This window comes from Vigna unguiculata, chromosome 2 (genome assembly GCF_037176805.1).
Source record: "Vigna unguiculata cultivar grain cowpea cultivar isolate G323 ecotype 2 chromosome 2, ASM3717680v1, whole genome shotgun sequence".
NCBI classification, from domain to species: Eukaryota; Viridiplantae; Streptophyta; class Magnoliopsida; order Fabales; family Fabaceae; genus Vigna; species Vigna unguiculata.
The window spans coordinates 26,858,808-26,878,483 of record NC_140793.1 but is presented as its reverse complement, the minus strand read 5'-3'; the positions used below and the strand labels follow the sequence as shown (position 1 = coordinate 26,878,483).

Genomic DNA, 19,676 nt, shown 5'->3' with positions numbered 1-19,676 from the left:
TGTTGAGTAACTTTGAATTCAAATGAATTTCTTATTCTTTTACTATCGTCTATCAAACTTAAATGTTAAGAAGCATTGAATGTGTTTTATGCAACATTACTTCATCTTTTCTTATTTGTGCAAATTATCTTATAGCTATCTTATAGCTGTCAATACTTATCTTCCTATATTGCATAGTTTTTTACTTTAAATAATGATAAAAGCGAGCATTGTATTGGACAAAGGACAAATAGTTGGTGTTAAATTGACATATCCTGTTGTCAAGATAGATATCAGACAATGCAATTTTAACTCAAATCTCAAGAGACATTTGAATAAAAGTTGCATTTGATGCAGATTTTTGTGATGACAAATGTTCAGAACGTTTCATGCATCATAGACTTAAGCTTTATAAATATTCTTTTATGTTCATGTCAACTTAAAATCTTAATCTTACTTACTATCTAATTATTGTTGTAAAAGCTGACCAAAACACGAACTATAAGGACTTCCTAAGTCATATAGATTCACTTTCCTTACAGACTTATCCATAATGTGTTGCACAAGTCTTTTAGGATACAAGAGGAACTTCTTTTAAATTGTCTGAGAATCTCGGTACTAGTAAAAAATACTCTTTAAGTAACCTAGGATAATAAAAGAAAAAATAGAATGAGAAAAAAAATAAAGCTTGAAGAGAGAAGAGGAAGTAATATGAGAGGTGTGTTTTGAAGAAAGCAAAGACACCTACTACTTATAAATGGAAAGAGAGCTTGAAATAGGTTAAAGTTTCCATAGTCTGCGGTAGATAATTAGTAATAACATACCAACGGTCAAATCTTGGTAATGATAATCAAAACAAAACTCTACCACCACAACTTTAATAACAATTAATTTTTATTTTTATTTTTTTCAACAATTGTTATTCAATTGTTAGACGTATTGTACATCTCTGCGATGATTCATCATGTGTAAGACAAAATGCATACATTAATAATTTGTATAATATCTATCAAATGCAACCTCTTTACAATTTAAGCTTTCACTTAATTAAAATAACATAATACTAGATTCATTATTGTTTTATACGAGGATGTTTAATAAGTTTTCTATAATATTTTTATTGAAGGTTTAAAAACATATTTTTTTATAAATTAAAATTAATTTATGTACAAGTTATAAGTAAAAGGTGTAAAAAATTTATATAACCTTTTTTTTATAAATTATAAAAGTGCCGATGCGAAAAAAAATTAACATTTTCAGAAGGACCGTGTGGTGGACAATTGTTTTCAAGAAATAATATTTTGAAAACCTGTAATTATACATTTATATATATATATATATATATATATATATATATATATATATATATAATTATTTAATGACTTTGTTATAAAAATGTTATAGTTATGATAATACAATTAATAACTATATTATTATATTGGCAATGTTTTCGGTTGCTGAGTTTTTAATGGAAGATGCAGAAATAGAAATCGCAGTTCATTTATTTTTATTTATTTATTTATTTTATTATATTAGTATTTTTACTCCTGGGAAGCACGGGATTTTTTTTAAAAATATAATATATTTATATATTTATTATATACATATCAATTTAAAAATATAACTAGATTTTAATATAAATATTTTATTTTGTAAAATTGAATAGAAATACTTTATTATTTTTAGTGAAATTTATTTAAGTTATTAATATATTTTCTTAATAAAAGGCATTCTATTATATAATTATTTCTTTCAAACAATAAGTGATAAATCTAAATATAAATGAAGTAATGATTAATAATTTTGTGAGATCTCTTTTATTTTTATACTTTGTTCTACTGAGGGGTTAGGGCCTAACTTTTTCAAGGATCCATGTTCAGTCCACTTTGGATCCCAAGACCCCCTCACACTCATTCACTCTTCATTATGTCACTTTTTACAGAAAACAATCTCTCCCTCTCCCTGGTAGTGCTGCAAGAGCTCTGCTAGGGCACCAACCTTTGCACCTTGAGCTAGTGAACCGTCCTTGTTCGGAGCTGCCTGAGGTTATATCTCCATGTAAGTTACATTAAAACTTTGTTTCCTTCCCGCTTGTCTTTGTTCCTAAGTCCTGGTCTCACGAAGTCTTTGTCAAGGTCTCATTTTCATTCTTGTACGTCCTTCTTTTTCAGCTTCTTACGCTATTGTTGTGCTATAGTGAGCCTTGTTAGAGCTCTCTTACGCTGTAGTCTTCTTTTTCCATGTAAGGGAAGCTAAAACTTCTTATTTTTCTTTGAATTAGTGCGTACTTATTTTCGTTTTGGAACGTGCTGAGTATGTTTGATTGATGATTGCATTGAATTGGGATGAATTTCATGTTTAGGTATCAATGGGTTAGAGAAATTTATGTAGTTTGGATTGCAATTGGAATGAGAGATATTGATTATTGCAATTGTTCAGTTTGGTATCATCTATAAACCACTTTGAAATGATTTTGAGAAGATAAAAGTGCATGATACCAAATTGTGCAGTGGAACAAGTCAAAATCTCACAAACAATAAGCATATGGTGTGGTGCTACCCATTTTCCTACATTGTACACTTTTCGTAAAAAGAGGGTTCCTATTTTGTTAACCGTTGGATCGAGCTGAAATTTAAGAGTTGATCCTTAACACCTAGTTCTTGACTTTGAATGGTTGGATCTTGAATAGGAGCTCTATAATGAGAGCAGTTTTTATCACAAAGTTCCTATAGTTTGGTTGTTGATAGCATTGACCTTCGTTGCTTGTTTGGTGCATAACTTTCTCTATAGTTATTCAATTAAGTTAGTTCTTGTTGCATTTGGTTCTTGATTCAATTATCTTTAATTTTAATATAAATACAAAATTTTTGGAGCTTTACACAAGCTGCAGTTTTATTTCTAAAATCCCAAATCGTTTGCATAATGTGTTGTCATGTAATGAGCCATGACTTGGTTGGGTTGGACATTGGTATGCATTTATAAAGCATGAGATTGAATGGGATCTTGTTATGTTGTGTATGAAATGGAAAACATGACTGTATTGTTGGTGGTGGTTTGGCATGAGAATTGAATGCTTGATATGTCATGTGGATTTTGTTGGTAAAAAAGTTTAAAGGGAAACTCTTGGTGATGGTGGTTAGTGTATAATTATTCACGCTCACATAGAGTAGAATAATTTATGTGGTGAGAGTGGCAAGAGGTCCTAGTCTTTGGACATATTGGGCCCAAGACATTAGAGGATTAACCATGTGTGGTTGGGTGATAACCTCTTGCGTCTATACTCTGCAGAGTTTAGAGACTAGCACATGTGCATACTTCCTTTAGAATTTTATATTAAGAGTATGATCCGAATATTGAGTTAGAGAGTCCTTCAATTGTTTGCTTTCACATGTTTTGGGTGTTTACTGCTTTGCTTGTCTATAACCTGTTTTATAATATGCTTGCTCAATAACATGTTAAATATTTTATCTCTAGCTTACCCTTTTGCTTGTGTTTGTTTTCTTGTGTGGTGTTTCTTTTTGCGATGATCACCAAATCCTTGGTGTGAGCAGACGTGGAGATTCCTGGGATCGTTCAGATGATAGTGATGTTGTTGTCTTGTTTTGGGCATGGTAGTTAATGCTCTTTTGAGCAACTTTTGTCATACTGTTTTATTTTTATTTTTTTGCAACTATTTGCATTGTGAACACTCTCAAGTTAAGCTTATGGTCAATGTTATGTGCCTAGTACTCTTCCTCTAATAATATTATGGATAACATTAGAAGGTTATTCTTATATGTTTTCTATTGGTGCTCCATTTTATACTATAACTCTGTAACGTTTTAATTTATTAGAATTATTCTACTAAATTGGGACGTTACAAATTTCACATAAGAACAATTAGTTAAATATTCTATGTTCTTCAAACATAAATTTAATAATAAACTAAAAAGTATATATATATATATATATATATAAAAAAGAAAAGTTGCATTAATAATCAATTTTAGTGACCAAAAGTTATTAATTCCTATAATGACCAATTTAGATAACAATTTACAAAATAAAAAAAATTGATTACTAAAATAGTCAATATTATGAATAAAAAATTATAATTAGTCGTTAAATCAATCACTAATTAATTAGAGACTAATCTAGAAAAAAATTCCTTTGATAGCAAAAATCTTTGTAGTTAGTATATTAGTAACCAATTTGATAGCTAAAAAATTGGTAGCTAATTGGTACCTACAAGAAAATCTTTTAATAATGACAAATTTTAGTGACAAGAAATAATTAGTCACTATATAGTGCCCAATTTAGGTACCAATTTAAAAACTAAAAATTATTGACAACTAAAACAATTCCAAAAAATTATAATTGGTCTCTAAATTGATAATTAAAACAGTTTCTATTATGAATTGATTTCTAAATTGGTCACTAACATCAACTACCAAGGTTTTGACTACCAAAATAATTGACACAAAAACAAATGGCCTATACAGGTCTCGAACCTGTGACCTTCGCGTTATTAGCACGACGTTCTAACCAACTGAGCTAATAGGTCATGCATTTTTCTACTCTAAATACAGGTTAAACTTTTTTATTGAAAAAAAAAATCCGATAAACTTTTTTATTGAAAAAATAATTGGATATTGACTAATTATAAAAGGAAAAAAACAAATAATTGTATATTGACTAATCTATTACATATTAAGAAAATACGATCTTACCAAAATTATTATATTACCCATTATCTTTTATTCTACGATGCAGCGATATTTCGATTTGGGTCATGTATCTGTGTCTGACACGTATCGTGTCTGATATTTTAGGATATTTTATCAATACTTATCAATGAAGTATCTAATTTATAAAGTTGTAGTATACTACAAAAAAGTATTTGAAATAATGACCAAATTTAGTGACAAAAAATAATTAATCATTATATAGTGACCAAATTGACAACTAAAATAGTTTCAAAAAATTATAATTGGTCTTTAAATTAATATTTAGAATAGTTTCAATTATGAATTAGTTTATAAGTTGGTCACTATCATTAGCTATAAGGTTTTGACTCTAATTAGGGAATTTGGATTCACACAATAACAATCATATAATTGTTATATTTTTTTAAAAAATTATTGTACATTTTTCAATATTTATATATGACGTATCATATCTTATTATTTTGAAAATAAACGTATTGACATATCGGATACGTGTCGTATCCGATACACGTATCGTATTTGTGCATCGTAGGTGGTATATATACACGTGTTGTGGTGGGGTATGTGTTCAAAAGTATTGTTTGTAATAGTGGTTGTTTCTTTGGTACATAAATAAATAAATAATTGAAATAACCGAATGACTTTAATTATTATCATTTTCTAATTCTTTCTTAGTATAAAGGATTAGAACAAACTCACACTACAATAAAATTATTAAATAATAATTAAGTTTAGTAACAAAAAAAGTTAGTCACTATAGTGATAAATTTAAATACTAATTGAAAAAATAAAAATTATTGGTTATTGTCATTATTGTAAATAAAAAATTATGATTCATCGTTAAATTGATCACTAATTAATTACAGATTAATATAGAAAGTAATTCCCCTGGTACCCAAAACCTTAATAGTTAATGTTTAGTGATTAATTTATTAATTTATAAACTAATTCTTTTTGTAGTCAAAATCTTGGTATGTAAATTTGAGAGACCAATAATAATTTTTTATTTATAATAGTCACTATTTTAATAACTAATTATTTTTTATTTTGTAAATTAGTATCTAAATTGGTCACTATAATGACTAGCAATTTTGACTCATTAAAATGTGTTGTTAATGTATATTTCTTTTGTTGTGTCAAATTATAACTGAATGGACTATAGGTGGATCTTGTGACAAAATTTAGGGGGTGTCGAAATAAATGATTAAGTATATTTTTAGTCTTAAACTTTGACACCCAAATTGAAAATTGTCACCATCCGAAATTTTAATACAATTTAATTCACAAATTTTATAAATGAATGGATATAATCTTCTTAATTATTGTGTTAAAATTTGTTTATGTATGAAACGCTTTACTAGCAAATATTAAAGTCGGGACGTATTAGAGAGTATAAACAATTCAAATGATAATATGAAATGCATTTGACACTTAAAGAAAACAATGTAATTAGGTTAAAATAATTATATCAATTCATTTTTAAAATTTATGGACAAAAATATATTAAAGTTTTTTATGTGTCAAATGTATTTTCTAACGTATATTAAAGTTAAAATATGATAAACATGACAAACAATTCAAATAATAACATGAAACATTTAAACAAATTGATGTAATTAGGTTAAAGGATTATATCCATTATTTTTAAAATTTGGAAAAAAATATATAAAAATTTTAGACATAGACGAATTTTAATTTTGTATTAAAACTTTGATACTAAAAACATATTAAAATACAAGATAAATATATAAAAGTTTTGAAAGTATCAAATACATAAAATATATTAAAATTAAAAGAATTATATATATATATATATATATATATATATATATATATATATATATATATATATATATATATATATATATATATATATATATATATATAAAAGAAAAGAAAAATTGGAAGGGGCCATGGCCCCCTGTCATTGCATTCTATACACACTTTTTTTGAAGTCGTTATTCAGATTTGTAATATAGAATCCCTCCACTCAAGCAGAAAAATCTGATTTCAGTGCATCAACCGGAACCACTTAAAAGTATATGAAGTAAGACATTTTAATCAGAGACATTGGGAAAATAACAAAATAACATCAGCTAATGCCTCGACAAAAAAGAAAAAAAAAAACTAAAAACTTAATGTCACAAAAGTTCGTCAATTTTTGCTTTTATAAGAAATAATTATTTATGGTTGACCACAAGTGCATTTAAGAAGTTGAAGATAAAATTCAATTTTAGAAAATGATAATACTTCACAATTATCTATTGTCATTAACCTGAATATTTTGGGATGTCCAAATTTTTGTTAAATCACTTTTTTTTTTGGTTTTAAAATATTAAATTGGTCATCCAATTTTTTTTAGTTCCAAATTAATTTGATTTTGTAAAAATTAATACAATTTGGTCTTTTTAGTTAATTTCTTGAAGCATATCAAAGATTTTTCACTAAAATTGACACTAAGATTATGTTAATTACACTAATAAAGCAAATTATCCTTATTAACAGTTCCAATTTTAATGAAACCTTGATCTGTTTTAAGAAATTTAACGAACAAAACCAAATTGTATGAATTTTTCAAAAATCAGGATAAAATTGTGACTAAAAAAAGTTGGAGGAGCAACTTGTTGTAACGTCTCATTTAATTAATACGCGTAATTAAAAGAAACGCCACTCATAAATAGTATAACAATGCAGTCCTGGGGTCCTTAACGTCACCCCTACCCAAACTGGGAGGCACACCACGATGCCAACAAGAACAGTTGAAAAGTCTAACAAACGAAGTACAGTAATAAAGCATATATCAATACATGGGCCATAGCCCTAAGGAAAAGTGCATCAAGGAACAAGGTCCAGACTACGAAGACTATGCAGCGGAACTATCACCTCCCTGTTGTCCATGGGTGTTCCTCGCATCTGCTCACACCAACAAGTTGATGATCATCGCAAAAGAGAGTACCACACAACAGAACACACAACAATAAAAGTAGGGTAAGCCATAGTATAAAAGATTTCATCCATCAAATCAAATAAAATTTCACAAAAATCATACACCCAAATCAACCAAGCATGTTATGACCTTTCAAGCAATACACTACGACATGACTCGACTCATCCAGATACGTATAGCCTGGTCGGATTCAGCGAATACTTGCACTTATGGTGGATACCTCTGCTCACCCCCGAGCTGCTCACCCTCGAGCTATGTGTCACAAGTGTTACAATGAATCAATTTCCCTAACCACAAGGCTAGGCCTTAATGAATTTCAGCCCTCTTGCTACTCTCACCACAGGAGTCAGTCCGCTCTAGGTGAGACTAACTGACTCCTTAGAGTGTCAGTATGCAACCTTACCTTGAATCCTTACCTAGTTATACAGATGGGGCACCACCATGGACACCCACTAACAGGGGCCATGGAATTACGTCCCGACCACTGAAGCACGACCCGAAAATCCCACCTAGGGATTTCCAAGGAATTACGCACTAACACGGACCAAGCATACCAAATCAATCAATAAATATTAAAGCACATTCATATATACCACACGTACCATCTTTTGATAATTCACCCTTTTTCATTTCTTTCTCAGTGGTTCCATACTCAACCATTTCTCCCCAACCATAGTTACGGGATTTCAGATCATGCCAATACCATGCCACTTTAACACCAACCATCTCATTTAGTTCACATGCTAAGTTCATACCAAACCCATCATCCACAATCCATGAACCATGTCACGCATACATAACATTCCATTATATATTTCTCATCATAGCAATCATACTTAAACAAATACCAATCATCCAAGAGTAACAAAGCATCCCAACAATGCACTGTCTCGCCCAGTCCCTCGCTCAGGCTGAAGGGTCTCGCTCAGGCGAGCCCCCTTCGCCTAGGCGAGGGCTCGAAAAGTGAAATTGGAGCTAACGCGGGATCTCGCTTAGGCGAGACCCCTCTCGCCTGGGCGAGATACTTGCTCGCTCAAAAACTGAGCTGGTCGCCTTGGCAACCTTTCGCGTAAAAGGGGTTTGGACGAGTCCCTGTCTATCTCGCCTAGGCGAGACTGGCTCGCTTGGGCGAGATTAGCAGGTCTCGCCACTATTTTCCTACAACAGTCACCCACACCAAAACCAGAACAAAGCATTCATACGTACACAATTTACATATCATCGCATCAACCACGGGAACTCAAAATAACAGCCAACAACATGGAAACATGTAATATAGTAGTAAGCCAGAGCTTCCCTACCTGGAAATGGGCTCGTACGGGGCTTCGACACTGAACCAAGAGCACAACAGCTCTAGAACCAAACTTGCAAACTGGACAGCGGACAAAAACGAATTATTACAGGGCTTCTAACTTTGACCACGAAAACCATACTAGGAAAGGCGGTAGGGATTAAAAGATACTTACGTGAGTAGAACAATGGCCAAGCTAAACGTGAATCTGAGGAACTTTGGAACCCTAGCAGAAGACGGCAGCAACAGCTCTATGAGGTGTAGTTTCTGTTTACGGAAAATGAGCATAGGTTAGGGTTTGGGGTGGACTAGGTCTGTTTTCCCCTTTCTGGGCCAGCCCTAAGGCCCAATAGTTAAGGCAACCCTAAGAAAAAGGAGCAGAATGAAAAGTGGGCCTTACACTTGCTATTTTTGAATTAAAATAAAAAACAAAAGAGTAAGTAAACCCAACATTATTATATAAAATAGTAAAAACACTATATTTACTTTTTTATTATAGACACTAAATTGAACTAAAAAATAAGGAATGTACACACTTAATTAAACACAAATAACGAATATAAGGACTAAACTGAACAAAAATAAAGAATATAAACACTAAATTGAACACAAATAACAAATATATAGACTACATTGAATAAAAGAAACTAACACAACCACAAACTAACATATACTAACATTAACATGTGGCACAATGCTGACTTGACCATGGATAATTAAAAAAAAAAAAACTAACACATGATATGCATTGTTCAAATACACTAATTATTTAAACACCGTTAGCAAAAAAGACCAAATCGACCAAAATTGATGCAAATTATGACCTAATTGAATACAAAACAAAAATGAGAACAAAATTGAAAAAAAATATAGCGAAAATAAAAACCAAAAGAGTATTTGAGCATAGAATAAAATAGAAGTAATTATTCAAATATTATAAGTAAAAGTAAAGTTGCAAAGAAAATGTATGTACATATACTAATTCCAGTCACAAAATTGATAACACACTTAAAAATAGATATGAATATGTAATGTCTAAGTCGATGTGTGACCGACTTAGATGCACGCATTTTACTTCTGACCTAATAAAGATTTGATCCTAAATTCACGTGTAAGAACGAAAGGTGAAAGTACATGTTGTTTGGGCCGACGTATAATCTTGCAGGTCTTACCAGTGATCGTCTATGGAATGAGTTGACAATTATTGGCACGAGATTCATATAGGTCAGTAATTGGGCCGAAATCTATTTTGTAATTAATTTAAATTTTATTATTAGAATCATTGTATAGGAAAAATATTTATTTTTGTAATCTTTCTAATTTGTTATTATTTGTTGTAACTGAAATATTCCTCTTATATTCTTTAGAGAATAAAAACAATTTGCGATTGTTTTTTTTTTTTATAAATAAAAGGATTAACTACTCCATTGGTCATTATTTTTTGTCAAGAAGTGTTAAGTCGGTCATCTAATTTTTTTCGTCTTAATTTGGTCGTGACTTTTTTAATCTAATTCAATTTGGTTATGATTTTTCTAAAAGTGATTCAATTTGGTTTTTTATGCTAGTTTTATAGCAAAACAGGTCAGTCTGATCCATTTTGCCCCGTCTCGCCCTCGGCCCACCAAAAAAAGGTAGGGTCAGACTGATTTGCTAATGAAAAATGAGTCAGAAACTACAACCTGTCTTGCCACTGGGCAGACCTGCCACTTTTATTGTATTTTTTAAATTTTTATTTATAAAATTTGTTTATATATACACTTATAAATAAACATTTAGAACATATTTATTGATATAAATATTTTATAATCTTTTAATTGATCCATTAATATAATTTAATTGAATAAATTAAAAAAATTATTATATTTACTTGTTAAATTACTCTAATATAACAAATAATTGAAACTTAATTGGTAAGTGTCAATGATTCAAATTATAATAGTATTGCATATTTAGATTTATACAAAAACTAAATATAGAAATATTAAAATTTTTAATAATTTTTAATTAAAAAAAACGGGTTTGCGAGGTTGGCTACTAGTTTAGAGAGTTAGAAGGGTTAGGTGGGCCGAACCAAAATGGGCTGGTGGATTGAAAATTCTAACCTGACCCACTCTTTTCATGGCGGTCAGGGCAGACCCGCTTTGACACCCATAATTTTTCACAAATGGTGTTAAAGTTTCACATGTCAATTTTTGTTTTTCTTTTAACTTTTTAAGTTTTATTTACTTTTTACATATGTCACTTCACAATTGTGTTACGTGACAGTGTCAATCAACATGACATGACAACAACAATGTGATAATATGACAATACTTACTATATTTATTATTTAGATTCAATTTAGTTTTAATTTTTGTAATAAATAAAATAATATTACCTTCTTAAATTAAGACATTTTTTATATAAACTTTATATTGATATTTTTTATAACTAACATTTTATTAAATATTTATGAAAATATTTTTAAATTAATTTTATTGTTATTTTTTAACTGAAATGTTTCTTTTATTTTTTTAGAATGAAAATAATTTATAATTGATTTGTTTATAAATAAAATGTTAAGGCGAAGAGACAAATACTTTGTGTAAACAAATATGATATGTTATCTTTCTATTTTCAATTTTCTTATTATTTCTTGTAACAGAATAAAAATAAATTGAAATTGGTTTGGTAATAAATAAATGCTAACTTCCACTAAAAGACGAAATTAATTTAGTCTCAGTGTTATCTACTTTCTGCCAATTTTGTCTTCCCAAGTTCTCACGAATTTTACTAATTATATAATACTGTTTTATGTTTTATCCTTTTGTGAAATACATTATAGTACCAAACATACAAATCTTTTCCAACTGTCCCTAAAGAGAAAGCGATCTTCGAGTGAAGAACAGGACGGTGACCGCCGACAATGGCGGCCACCCCACCCCCTCCGTCTTTTTCGCTTCCATCGAATAAACCTTTCTCACTCAAACGCTCTCACTCTCTGTTTCACCCTTCTAGGAACAACAACAACAACAACAAATCCCTTTTCTCTTTCAATTCGAATCTGAGGTGCGAGATCAAAGGCTTCGAGGGCCATCGCCGCTGGACACTCGACCGTATCTCCGACATGAACAAGGACTCCACCGCTCTCTCCAATTCCAGCACCAACCCTTCTTCTCCATTGGTTTCTGTCTCCGCTGTCACTTCTGCTTCCCAATTACCCACCAAAAATGCCAAAAAGGTTGTTCTTTTCTTCTGCGCCGAGACCAAGGCCCTCGCCGAGAAAATCGCCGCCGACTCTGACGCCATCGAGCTTCGCACCATCTCTTGGGGGTTCGTCCCTTCCCTCTCACGTTGCATTTCTCGCCATGCATGATGCATCCGCTGCTCCTCTCCCTCTGTTTTCTCTGGTTTTGATTTTGACCAATGTGGTGATTTGTGTTTGTTTTTCGTCTAATTTGAGCGTCCCATTCGGGTGAATTGCTCTGTTGTGTTGGAATTGATGTCATGGTGGTGCAATTTAGGAACTTGGAAGTACCCATTACGGTTATATTGTCCCGTTTCTGTATTCCATCAACTTCGAGTGCCCCATTTGCCTAAATTTGTTTGTTGGGTTAGAATTGATGTTTCCGTGGTGGCAATTTAGGAACTTTCATCTCATTCTTTCTTTGTATGATAGGTATTAACTGTGTTATATATTTGCATGCATTAAATGGCTTTTCATTTAGTACTTCCATGGGAATAAGAGCTTTTGTTAGGGAGGATATGGCCTCACACAATGCTGCCACATTGTGAATCTTGATGCCTGAGAATAAAGCTTAAAGCCCGTTTATTCTGGGTTGTAATTTTCTTTTTTCTAGTTAGTTTGCGTTTTGAGTGAATTGTATTGTATGGTTTGTTTCACTGAAGTACTTTGTGCACCTGAAAACTCAGCAAGTTTCCCGATGGCTTCCCCAACATTTTCATTCCTAATGCCCAAGGAATTCGCGGGATGCATGTGGCTTTTCTGGCCTCATTCAGTTCTCCAGCAGTGATTTTTGAGCAGATTCCTGTTATTTATGCATTGCCAAAACTATTCATTGCTTCATTTACCCTTGTCCTTCCGTTTTTCCCAACGGGCACATCAGAGCGTATGGAGGATGAAGGAGATATTGCCACAGCTTTTACTTTGGCCAGACTTTTGTCCAACATACCCATTTCTAGGGGAGGACCTACCAGTCTGGTGACGTTTGACATTCATGCCTTGCAGGTCTAATATTTGTGGAATTGCTTTTAACAATTGTTGTTTTGGGTGGTCTGTCTCATGTTTTCCTTGTCTTTCTTTGTCAGTTGTGAAATTCCTGACTATAATTGTTTGATTATTTGTGGCAATTCAGGAGAGATTCTACTTTGGTGATAACATTTTACCATGCTTTGAGAGTGGGATACCATTGCTGAAAAGAAGGCTCCAGGATCTTCCTGATTCTGATAATGTGAGGATTTCACCTGTATTATTTCTTCTCTTTCAGGCTTTGTTTTACTGTGTAGTTTTCTCATGTGCATGTGAATTTGATAATGGAAATTATGTTTTGACTTAGACACATGAGTAAAGCTCTTCCTAAAAGACTAATCTATTAAGTAGAACTTCATCACAAAGGACTCGCTCATTACAAGTTACTGACTGATCTTTTTTAACTTTGACGTTATAAAAACAGATTGTATATTAGTTATTCAAGTGAATGAGAATCATTTCTTTTATACCATCGCGTAATCGGTAACAACTTTGGTTTTCTTCTTTCACAGATATCAATTGCTTTTCCCGATGATGGTGCATGGAAACGATTTCATAAGCAACTGCAGCATTTTCCAACGGTATTGAATATGGTTAATATATCAAATTTTCTCAACTTCAGTAAAAGTTATAAATATCACACTGGCATCAGTGTTACAGCTACTAATTTGAAGTTTGAAACATTGATTAACTTGCTTTGGTGGTTCCAACTATTAGCACTTACACAATGGACATGCAGATAGTCTGTGCAAAAGTTCGGGAAGGAGAACGAAGGATAGTTCGTATTAAGGAGGGAGACCCTAGGGGTCGTCATGTCGTGATTGTTGATGATTTGGTTCAATCAGGTGGAACTTTGATAGAGTGTCAGGTATACAAATCTGTGTATGCGGATTCTTACATGGCACTGAAGTTGGAATCTTATATAGTTCGAATTATTGTAGCAAATATGCTTTTGTATATACCTTGATAATTCATTGATTTGTCATCTTTCAGAAAGTCTTGGCAGCTCAAGGAGCATCGAAGATTAGTGCTTACGTGACCCATGGCATTTTTCCAAATAATTCATGGTCACGCTTTGGACACGACAATGGGGGTAATGCCTGATTTACTTTGTTCGTTAAGCCATGATCATTGATTTTCTTTGTTATAAAGAAAAATAACTTTATTTGAAGTATTTCTAAATTTATAATACGAATTGATGAACTTGTTATTCATCCCAATATTAGGCGCCACATGTTAACCTGTTTTCTTACATCGACTTGATTTAATTGTATTTCTTACTTCCTTTGGTAGAGTTTCAACATATCAGGAGGAGCAGTTGTTCTTAATCTATCATGAAACCATTCTTGTTGTAATTGAACACTCACAAATCTAGTATTGGTGTCAGGAAACAGTAATTAACATTAAATTCTGTAATGTTAAAAGGAATGTAGAAGATATACTTCCATGTGTTAACAATTGTATTTCATCAAACAATATTCTATGAAGTTAGTGGCTTACTGTTTACACTTTTATTTTCTCACCTTCAACCATTTCTAACTTTCATGCACAGGGCATCCAGAGACTGCATTCACTTACTTCTGGATCACAGATTCATGCCCCTTAACAGTGAAAGAGGTAACGAATAGGCCACCATTTGAGATTCTCAGCCTTGCAAGCTCCATATCTGCCAGTCTTCAAATCTGAAGGGGACATATATAATGTCATTTTCGTTTCATGCTCAAAATAAAACGAAGAAAAAAGAAGAGGTCTTGTTAATAACAATAGTCAAAGTTGAGTTCTAGGACTTCAGGATGTGGCTTATAGAAGAGTTAATAAGACGCCAGGGAGTAAAACCCTCAACTTGATCATCTACTCTTACCACGGTTATTGCTGCGATATCTACCTGGGCTGCATTCATTTATCCAAAGCTTGCTCTTGTGTTATAAATATGTACTCTATCTTGTGGATTTTGGTAGTTTCAGTCGCGTGTATGATCCTGGATGTATGAAACTTTAAGAGACTATTCTGTCTTTGCAAATTAAATAAATTATGATTTCAAATGTCCATCTTTAAAATCTTGCCTGAGCATTTTGAAGATCTATATTCTCAAATTGCCAGAAGAATGCTTCATTTAGTTAATGATTCTTTGAGGTCCTAACATCGGAGGCTGCCATAGATTTGGTTAATGATTGTTTGCACAAGTTTTCCCACCTTATGATTAGCCGGTTGACCAGTATCAACAATGAACTAATGAATGATGAATCTGATATCCAATATTTTAAGATATTTATTAATAAAAAACCAATATTATTTTTATAATAATAATTTATAATTTTTTATGTTAAAATTTTAATATATTTGATTTTAATTTGAATTCAAATAATAATAATTATTATTATATTTATCATATTTTTAAGAGTTTTTATTATTTTTTAATATATGTATATATAGTATTATATCTTATTATTTATAATATACGTGTCGGATATAAGTACAATATTTAAGTACTGTATTTGTGGATCATCTGAACTAATAGAAAGACATAAGAAACTGTATTTGTATGCTTTATTTTACAATGAGTGTATCTTATTTTTATAAACTTTTTATTAAAAATAATAAAACTAAATCAAATGATCAAATATTGAGCCAGTCGTCAGCTTATGATTGCCAATTAATATGAATACCACATGTGAACGATATCTATTGCTATAATGTTTTTTTTTCTTGAAATTATGTCTGATTAAATCATGTATTATATGTGTTATCTATATTTTTATTGAATGAGGTATATTGAACAAATTCCTTTTTTTAAAATATATAGGTTGGGATAGTCTAGAATGTTCTGAAATAATAACTTCTTAGTTTGGTAATTCTAGGATAGGCATGAATGTCAATTGAGATGATTTTTTTTTTCCATTAGAATTTCCAGAAAAAAGAAGAAAAAGATAAAACTCGCATAAATTAATTTTAACCTATGAAAAGTTCATCCGAAAAAGTTCTAAATCATTATTTTAGTAGTCGTTTTGCTATTCATAAAAAAAAAGTAAATCTATTTAATGTCATAAAAATATTAAAAAACAAGTGCTTTATTCCATTGGTAAGTAATAATAATATTTAGAGGAAGTTACATAAGACATGACATAAGTTTGAATGGCATTAGAGTACACAAAGAACAATTCGTATTTCTGTGTACATAAGGACAAGAAAACATAAATATATTGAAGCCGAAGAGGACTATACTAATTTGACAGAAAAATAGGAAATTTGTAAGGCAAACTCAAACCATTCATTTCATTCATTCTAAGGCTAGATAGAATCCACACATTTACAAGTAGGTGGCGGAAGTTTCTTTAAATGTTCACTTATCATAATTAAGCTGCTGCAAACAAATCCAATTTTTTTTATTAAAATTGAAAGTGTCTTGTCATTTTTATTTGAGTAACAAAATGGACTAAGGGAGACTATGTTGCTGAATAATTAACAAAAGTTTTAATTAATGTAAATAAAAATTCATATCAAAACACTAAAAAATACATGAAATATCTTGTACTTCTCTAGCTACAAAATAACTTTCTTTTCATCCAATACTCAGTCCTGTCAGTTTTAAGCATTCATGATGATTGGTAAGTCAGAAGAGTCACCATAGTTTGTGACAGTAACATATCCCAATAAAAAATCTTTGAAAACGTTGTTAGTGGATATAAACTCGTCTTAGTTTCAGGTTGATCAAATATTTGGTACACTCAAATCATACTTTTAAATCTTAAACTCTGTTGCTAGGATTGGCACAATAGATGAAGTCCCACACTTGTCAAAGCATTGAATGACAACTGAAGCAGCAGATATAAAATTTGAACATCTATAATGTTCAAATCATACCTTTCTCGGCCTTTTGGCTAAGATCAAGTGTAGTATCTGTTCTTATCAGTTTAATATCTGATATGTGGACTATATGTTCACACGATATTAAATTTATTTTTCAAGGGAGAGGACCGTCCAAGTAGCTTGCTGCTTAGTTCTCAAGCATCGCCTTTGTTTTGCACTCCTGCAAAGGCCTGGTGCATCCCATCCAAATCAGTTTGAGTTATTTTTGGTTATCAATAGTTTTATTTCTCTTGGTTGTCTGGTTCAGTTGTTTTTTATTTAATGTTACTAGGTTGAAGGGTTTCATAAGTACCTAATTTACTGGGATTTGCTTTATAAGGGAGAGGAATGTTAGAGTATCTGTGTACTTATCTCTCCAGCACAGCCTTTGGTGCATATATTGTTGTTTAGTCTTTAGTTTACATTCTCCATTTAGTTGGGTATCCATAATCATCGGTCAATTATTTATATGGATTTCCTATTATAATCATTGGGTGAATTTAGAGGTTTTGACAGGTGGACATATCTTGATCTGACTTCTGTTGGGCAAACATAATTTAATGTTGAAGTAAAAATACTGGTGAAGAAAAAAGCTCCTCTGGTTGCAACATCACATATTAGAGACACGGACAACATTGGATGCTTGGCTTCACTGGCAGCTGTATAAGTACTTAGTTAAGCCTTAATTAGGCATGAACCAGTGCCATTGGAGAAGAAGTAAGATGGTTGCTTATGAGTAATTTCAAGTTTTATCACATGCCATGAACTCGATTGCTGGTCTAGATTGCAAAGTCTGTTACTGACGTGGTGATTTTGGAGCATCATACTCAATTTATGGAGTCCCACACTTGTCAGAACAATAACAGGTTTCTGAAGTTTGAGATATAAAATTTGAACACTTATAATTTCCAAAGCATACCTTTCTCGGCCTTTTGGCTAAGATCAAGTGTAGTATCTGTTCTTATCAGTTTAATATCTGATATGTGGACTATTAGTTCACACGATATTAAATTCATTTTTTGAGGGAGAGGACCATCAAAGTAGCTTGCTACTTGGTTTCTCGAGCATCGCCTTTGTCTTTCACTGATGCAAAGGTCTGGTGCATCCCACCCAAAATAATTTGAATTATTTGGTCTGTGCTACTAGTACTACTTGTTTTTCTGATTTTGTTTTTCTGATTTTGAGGTTTTCTTTGGGATTTTTATTAGGTGGAAGAGGTTCATAATTGTAACTTGATGGTACTATTGCTTTTCTTATTGTGTGGTTTTGTTGTTTCTTTGGTACTCTCGTAGATGAGTTTTATAATTACCTTATCAATTGGGTTTGTCTATCCTATTTGTTGGTTTATGCTGAAATTATCCAACCATGGAGGACAATTTGCCTTTGAAGATTGTAAAAACTATGTATTTTTCATTTTGTTCTTTGATAATGATTGACTTCTCTTTTGATCAGCCAAGACTTGTCAGGCCCAGGTTGTTAGTAAGATTAGTCCTAGTCGTGGTTTTTCTTCCACAAGGGATCAGTGATGGGCTTGATAAAGTTTCCCGCATATTTATTTGGAGATCCTATTACAAATCAGGTTTCCATTCATAAAGCTGAGAATAGTCTGCAGCTTTTTTTCACTGACATAATTTGTAATTTTCTGAATTTTTTCCATTAACACTTAACCTATATTATATTATATTATATTATATATATAATATTCCAGATAATTAGCATGAAAGATAATTATATAAGAAATATTAAGTTAAACCTTAATTAGGCATGAACCATCCTATTGGAGAAGGATCAACACAATATTAAGTAAAAGATATTTCGAAGGACTAATCATTTCAAGTTTCATTAGACATCACATGAACTCAATTGCTGTTCTAAATTTTGAAAGTCCGTTGATTTCCGGAAATCATGTTGGGAGCATTAATGAAGTTGTGAAGTCCCACACTTGTCAGAGTACTGAAATGTACCTGAAATTTGAGATATAAATTTGAATACTTCAGTAGTATAAGGCATACCTTTCTCGGCCTTTTGGCTAAGATCAAGTGTAGTATCTGTTCTTATCAGTTTAATATTTGATATGTGGACTATTAGTCCACACGATATTAAATTTATTTTTGTAGGGAGAGAACCTTCAAGGTAGCTTGCTACTTGGTTTCTCAAGCATTGCCTTTGTTTTGCACTGATGCAAAGGCTAGTGCATCCCACCCAAAACAATTTAAATTATTTGTTCTGATTTCTGATGGTTTAAACTTGATTATTTGGTCTGATTTCTGATCGATTTAGTTATTTAATTGGTTTGTTTTCAGAATTTTTTGCACTTCTGTAATGACTTGGTGCATCCCATTGTAAAGTTTTGATTTTATTTGATAGTACCAATTTTGTGAGCATTGGTCTTTCTCCTTGGGACTTAATTGCTAAACTATATTTACTATTTGAGTTGAGACTACCAATGGTCTTTCTCATTGAGAAGTTGATTGCTAAATTATATTATGGCTTCTAAGAATCTTGAAGACAAAACCTGTGAGCACATTTTCACTTTTCTTTTTACCGTCTTCTTTTATACATAAAATTTAGAAAACTCAATTACTAGTTAATCTTTAATTATTCTTTATTGTAGTTGCTTAAACAAGAATCATATTTTTTCAACATGTTTAGTAATAC

General features: G+C 31.4%; 1 protein-coding gene and 4 non-coding genes across 5 annotated transcripts; 4 read left to right on the top strand and 1 right to left on the bottom strand.

The window, feature by feature from the left end:
• Nucleotides 1-4,448: 4,448 nt before the first annotated feature.
• TRNAI-AAU (transfer RNA isoleucine (anticodon AAU)) lies at nt 4,449-4,522 on the bottom strand. Its single transcript has one exon. It is a non-coding gene; the product is annotated as a tRNA-Ile (tRNA).
• A 7,217-nt stretch (nt 4,523-11,739) lies between these two features.
• On the top strand, nt 11,740-15,220 carry PRS3 (phosphoribosyl pyrophosphate (PRPP) synthase 3). The gene is made up of 7 exons (XM_028058792.2): nt 11,740-12,235; nt 12,836-13,151; nt 13,279-13,374; nt 13,685-13,753; nt 13,912-14,040; nt 14,166-14,265; nt 14,725-15,220. Exons 1-7 carry the CDS (start codon nt 11,829-11,831, stop codon nt 14,856-14,858), a joined length of 1,251 nt encoding a protein of 416 aa, XP_027914593.1. The 5' UTR covers nt 11,740-11,828; the 3' UTR covers nt 14,859-15,220.
• A 1,809-nt stretch (nt 15,221-17,029) lies between these two features.
• LOC114174753 (U2 spliceosomal RNA) lies at nt 17,030-17,223 on the top strand. Its single transcript, XR_003602716.1, has one exon. It is a non-coding gene; the product is annotated as a U2 spliceosomal RNA (small nuclear RNA).
• A 710-nt stretch (nt 17,224-17,933) lies between these two features.
• On the top strand, nt 17,934-18,128 carry LOC114174752 (U2 spliceosomal RNA). Its single transcript, XR_003602715.1, has one exon. It is a non-coding gene; the product is annotated as a U2 spliceosomal RNA (small nuclear RNA).
• An 898-nt stretch (nt 18,129-19,026) lies between these two features.
• Nucleotides 19,027-19,220, top strand: LOC114174746 (U2 spliceosomal RNA). The gene has a single exon (XR_003602709.1). It is a non-coding gene; the product is annotated as a U2 spliceosomal RNA (small nuclear RNA).
• Nucleotides 19,221-19,676: the final 456 nt, after the last annotated feature.

What these genes read in the sequence shown, in the direction of transcription:
- PRS3 (XM_028058792.2), top strand. Translation starts at nt 11,829, where the DNA reads ATGGCGGCCACCCCACCCCCTCCGTCTTTTTCGCTTCCATCGAATAAA. An exon ending in ATCTTCCTGATTCTGATAAT is followed by an intron (nt 13,375 to 13,684) that starts GTGAGGATTTCA and finishes CTTCTTTCACAG; the next exon opens with ATATCAATTGCTTTTCCCGA. An exon ending in CTTTGGACACGACAATGGGG is followed by an intron (nt 14,266 to 14,724) that starts GTAATGCCTGAT and finishes TTTCATGCACAG; the next exon opens with GGCATCCAGAGACTGCATTC.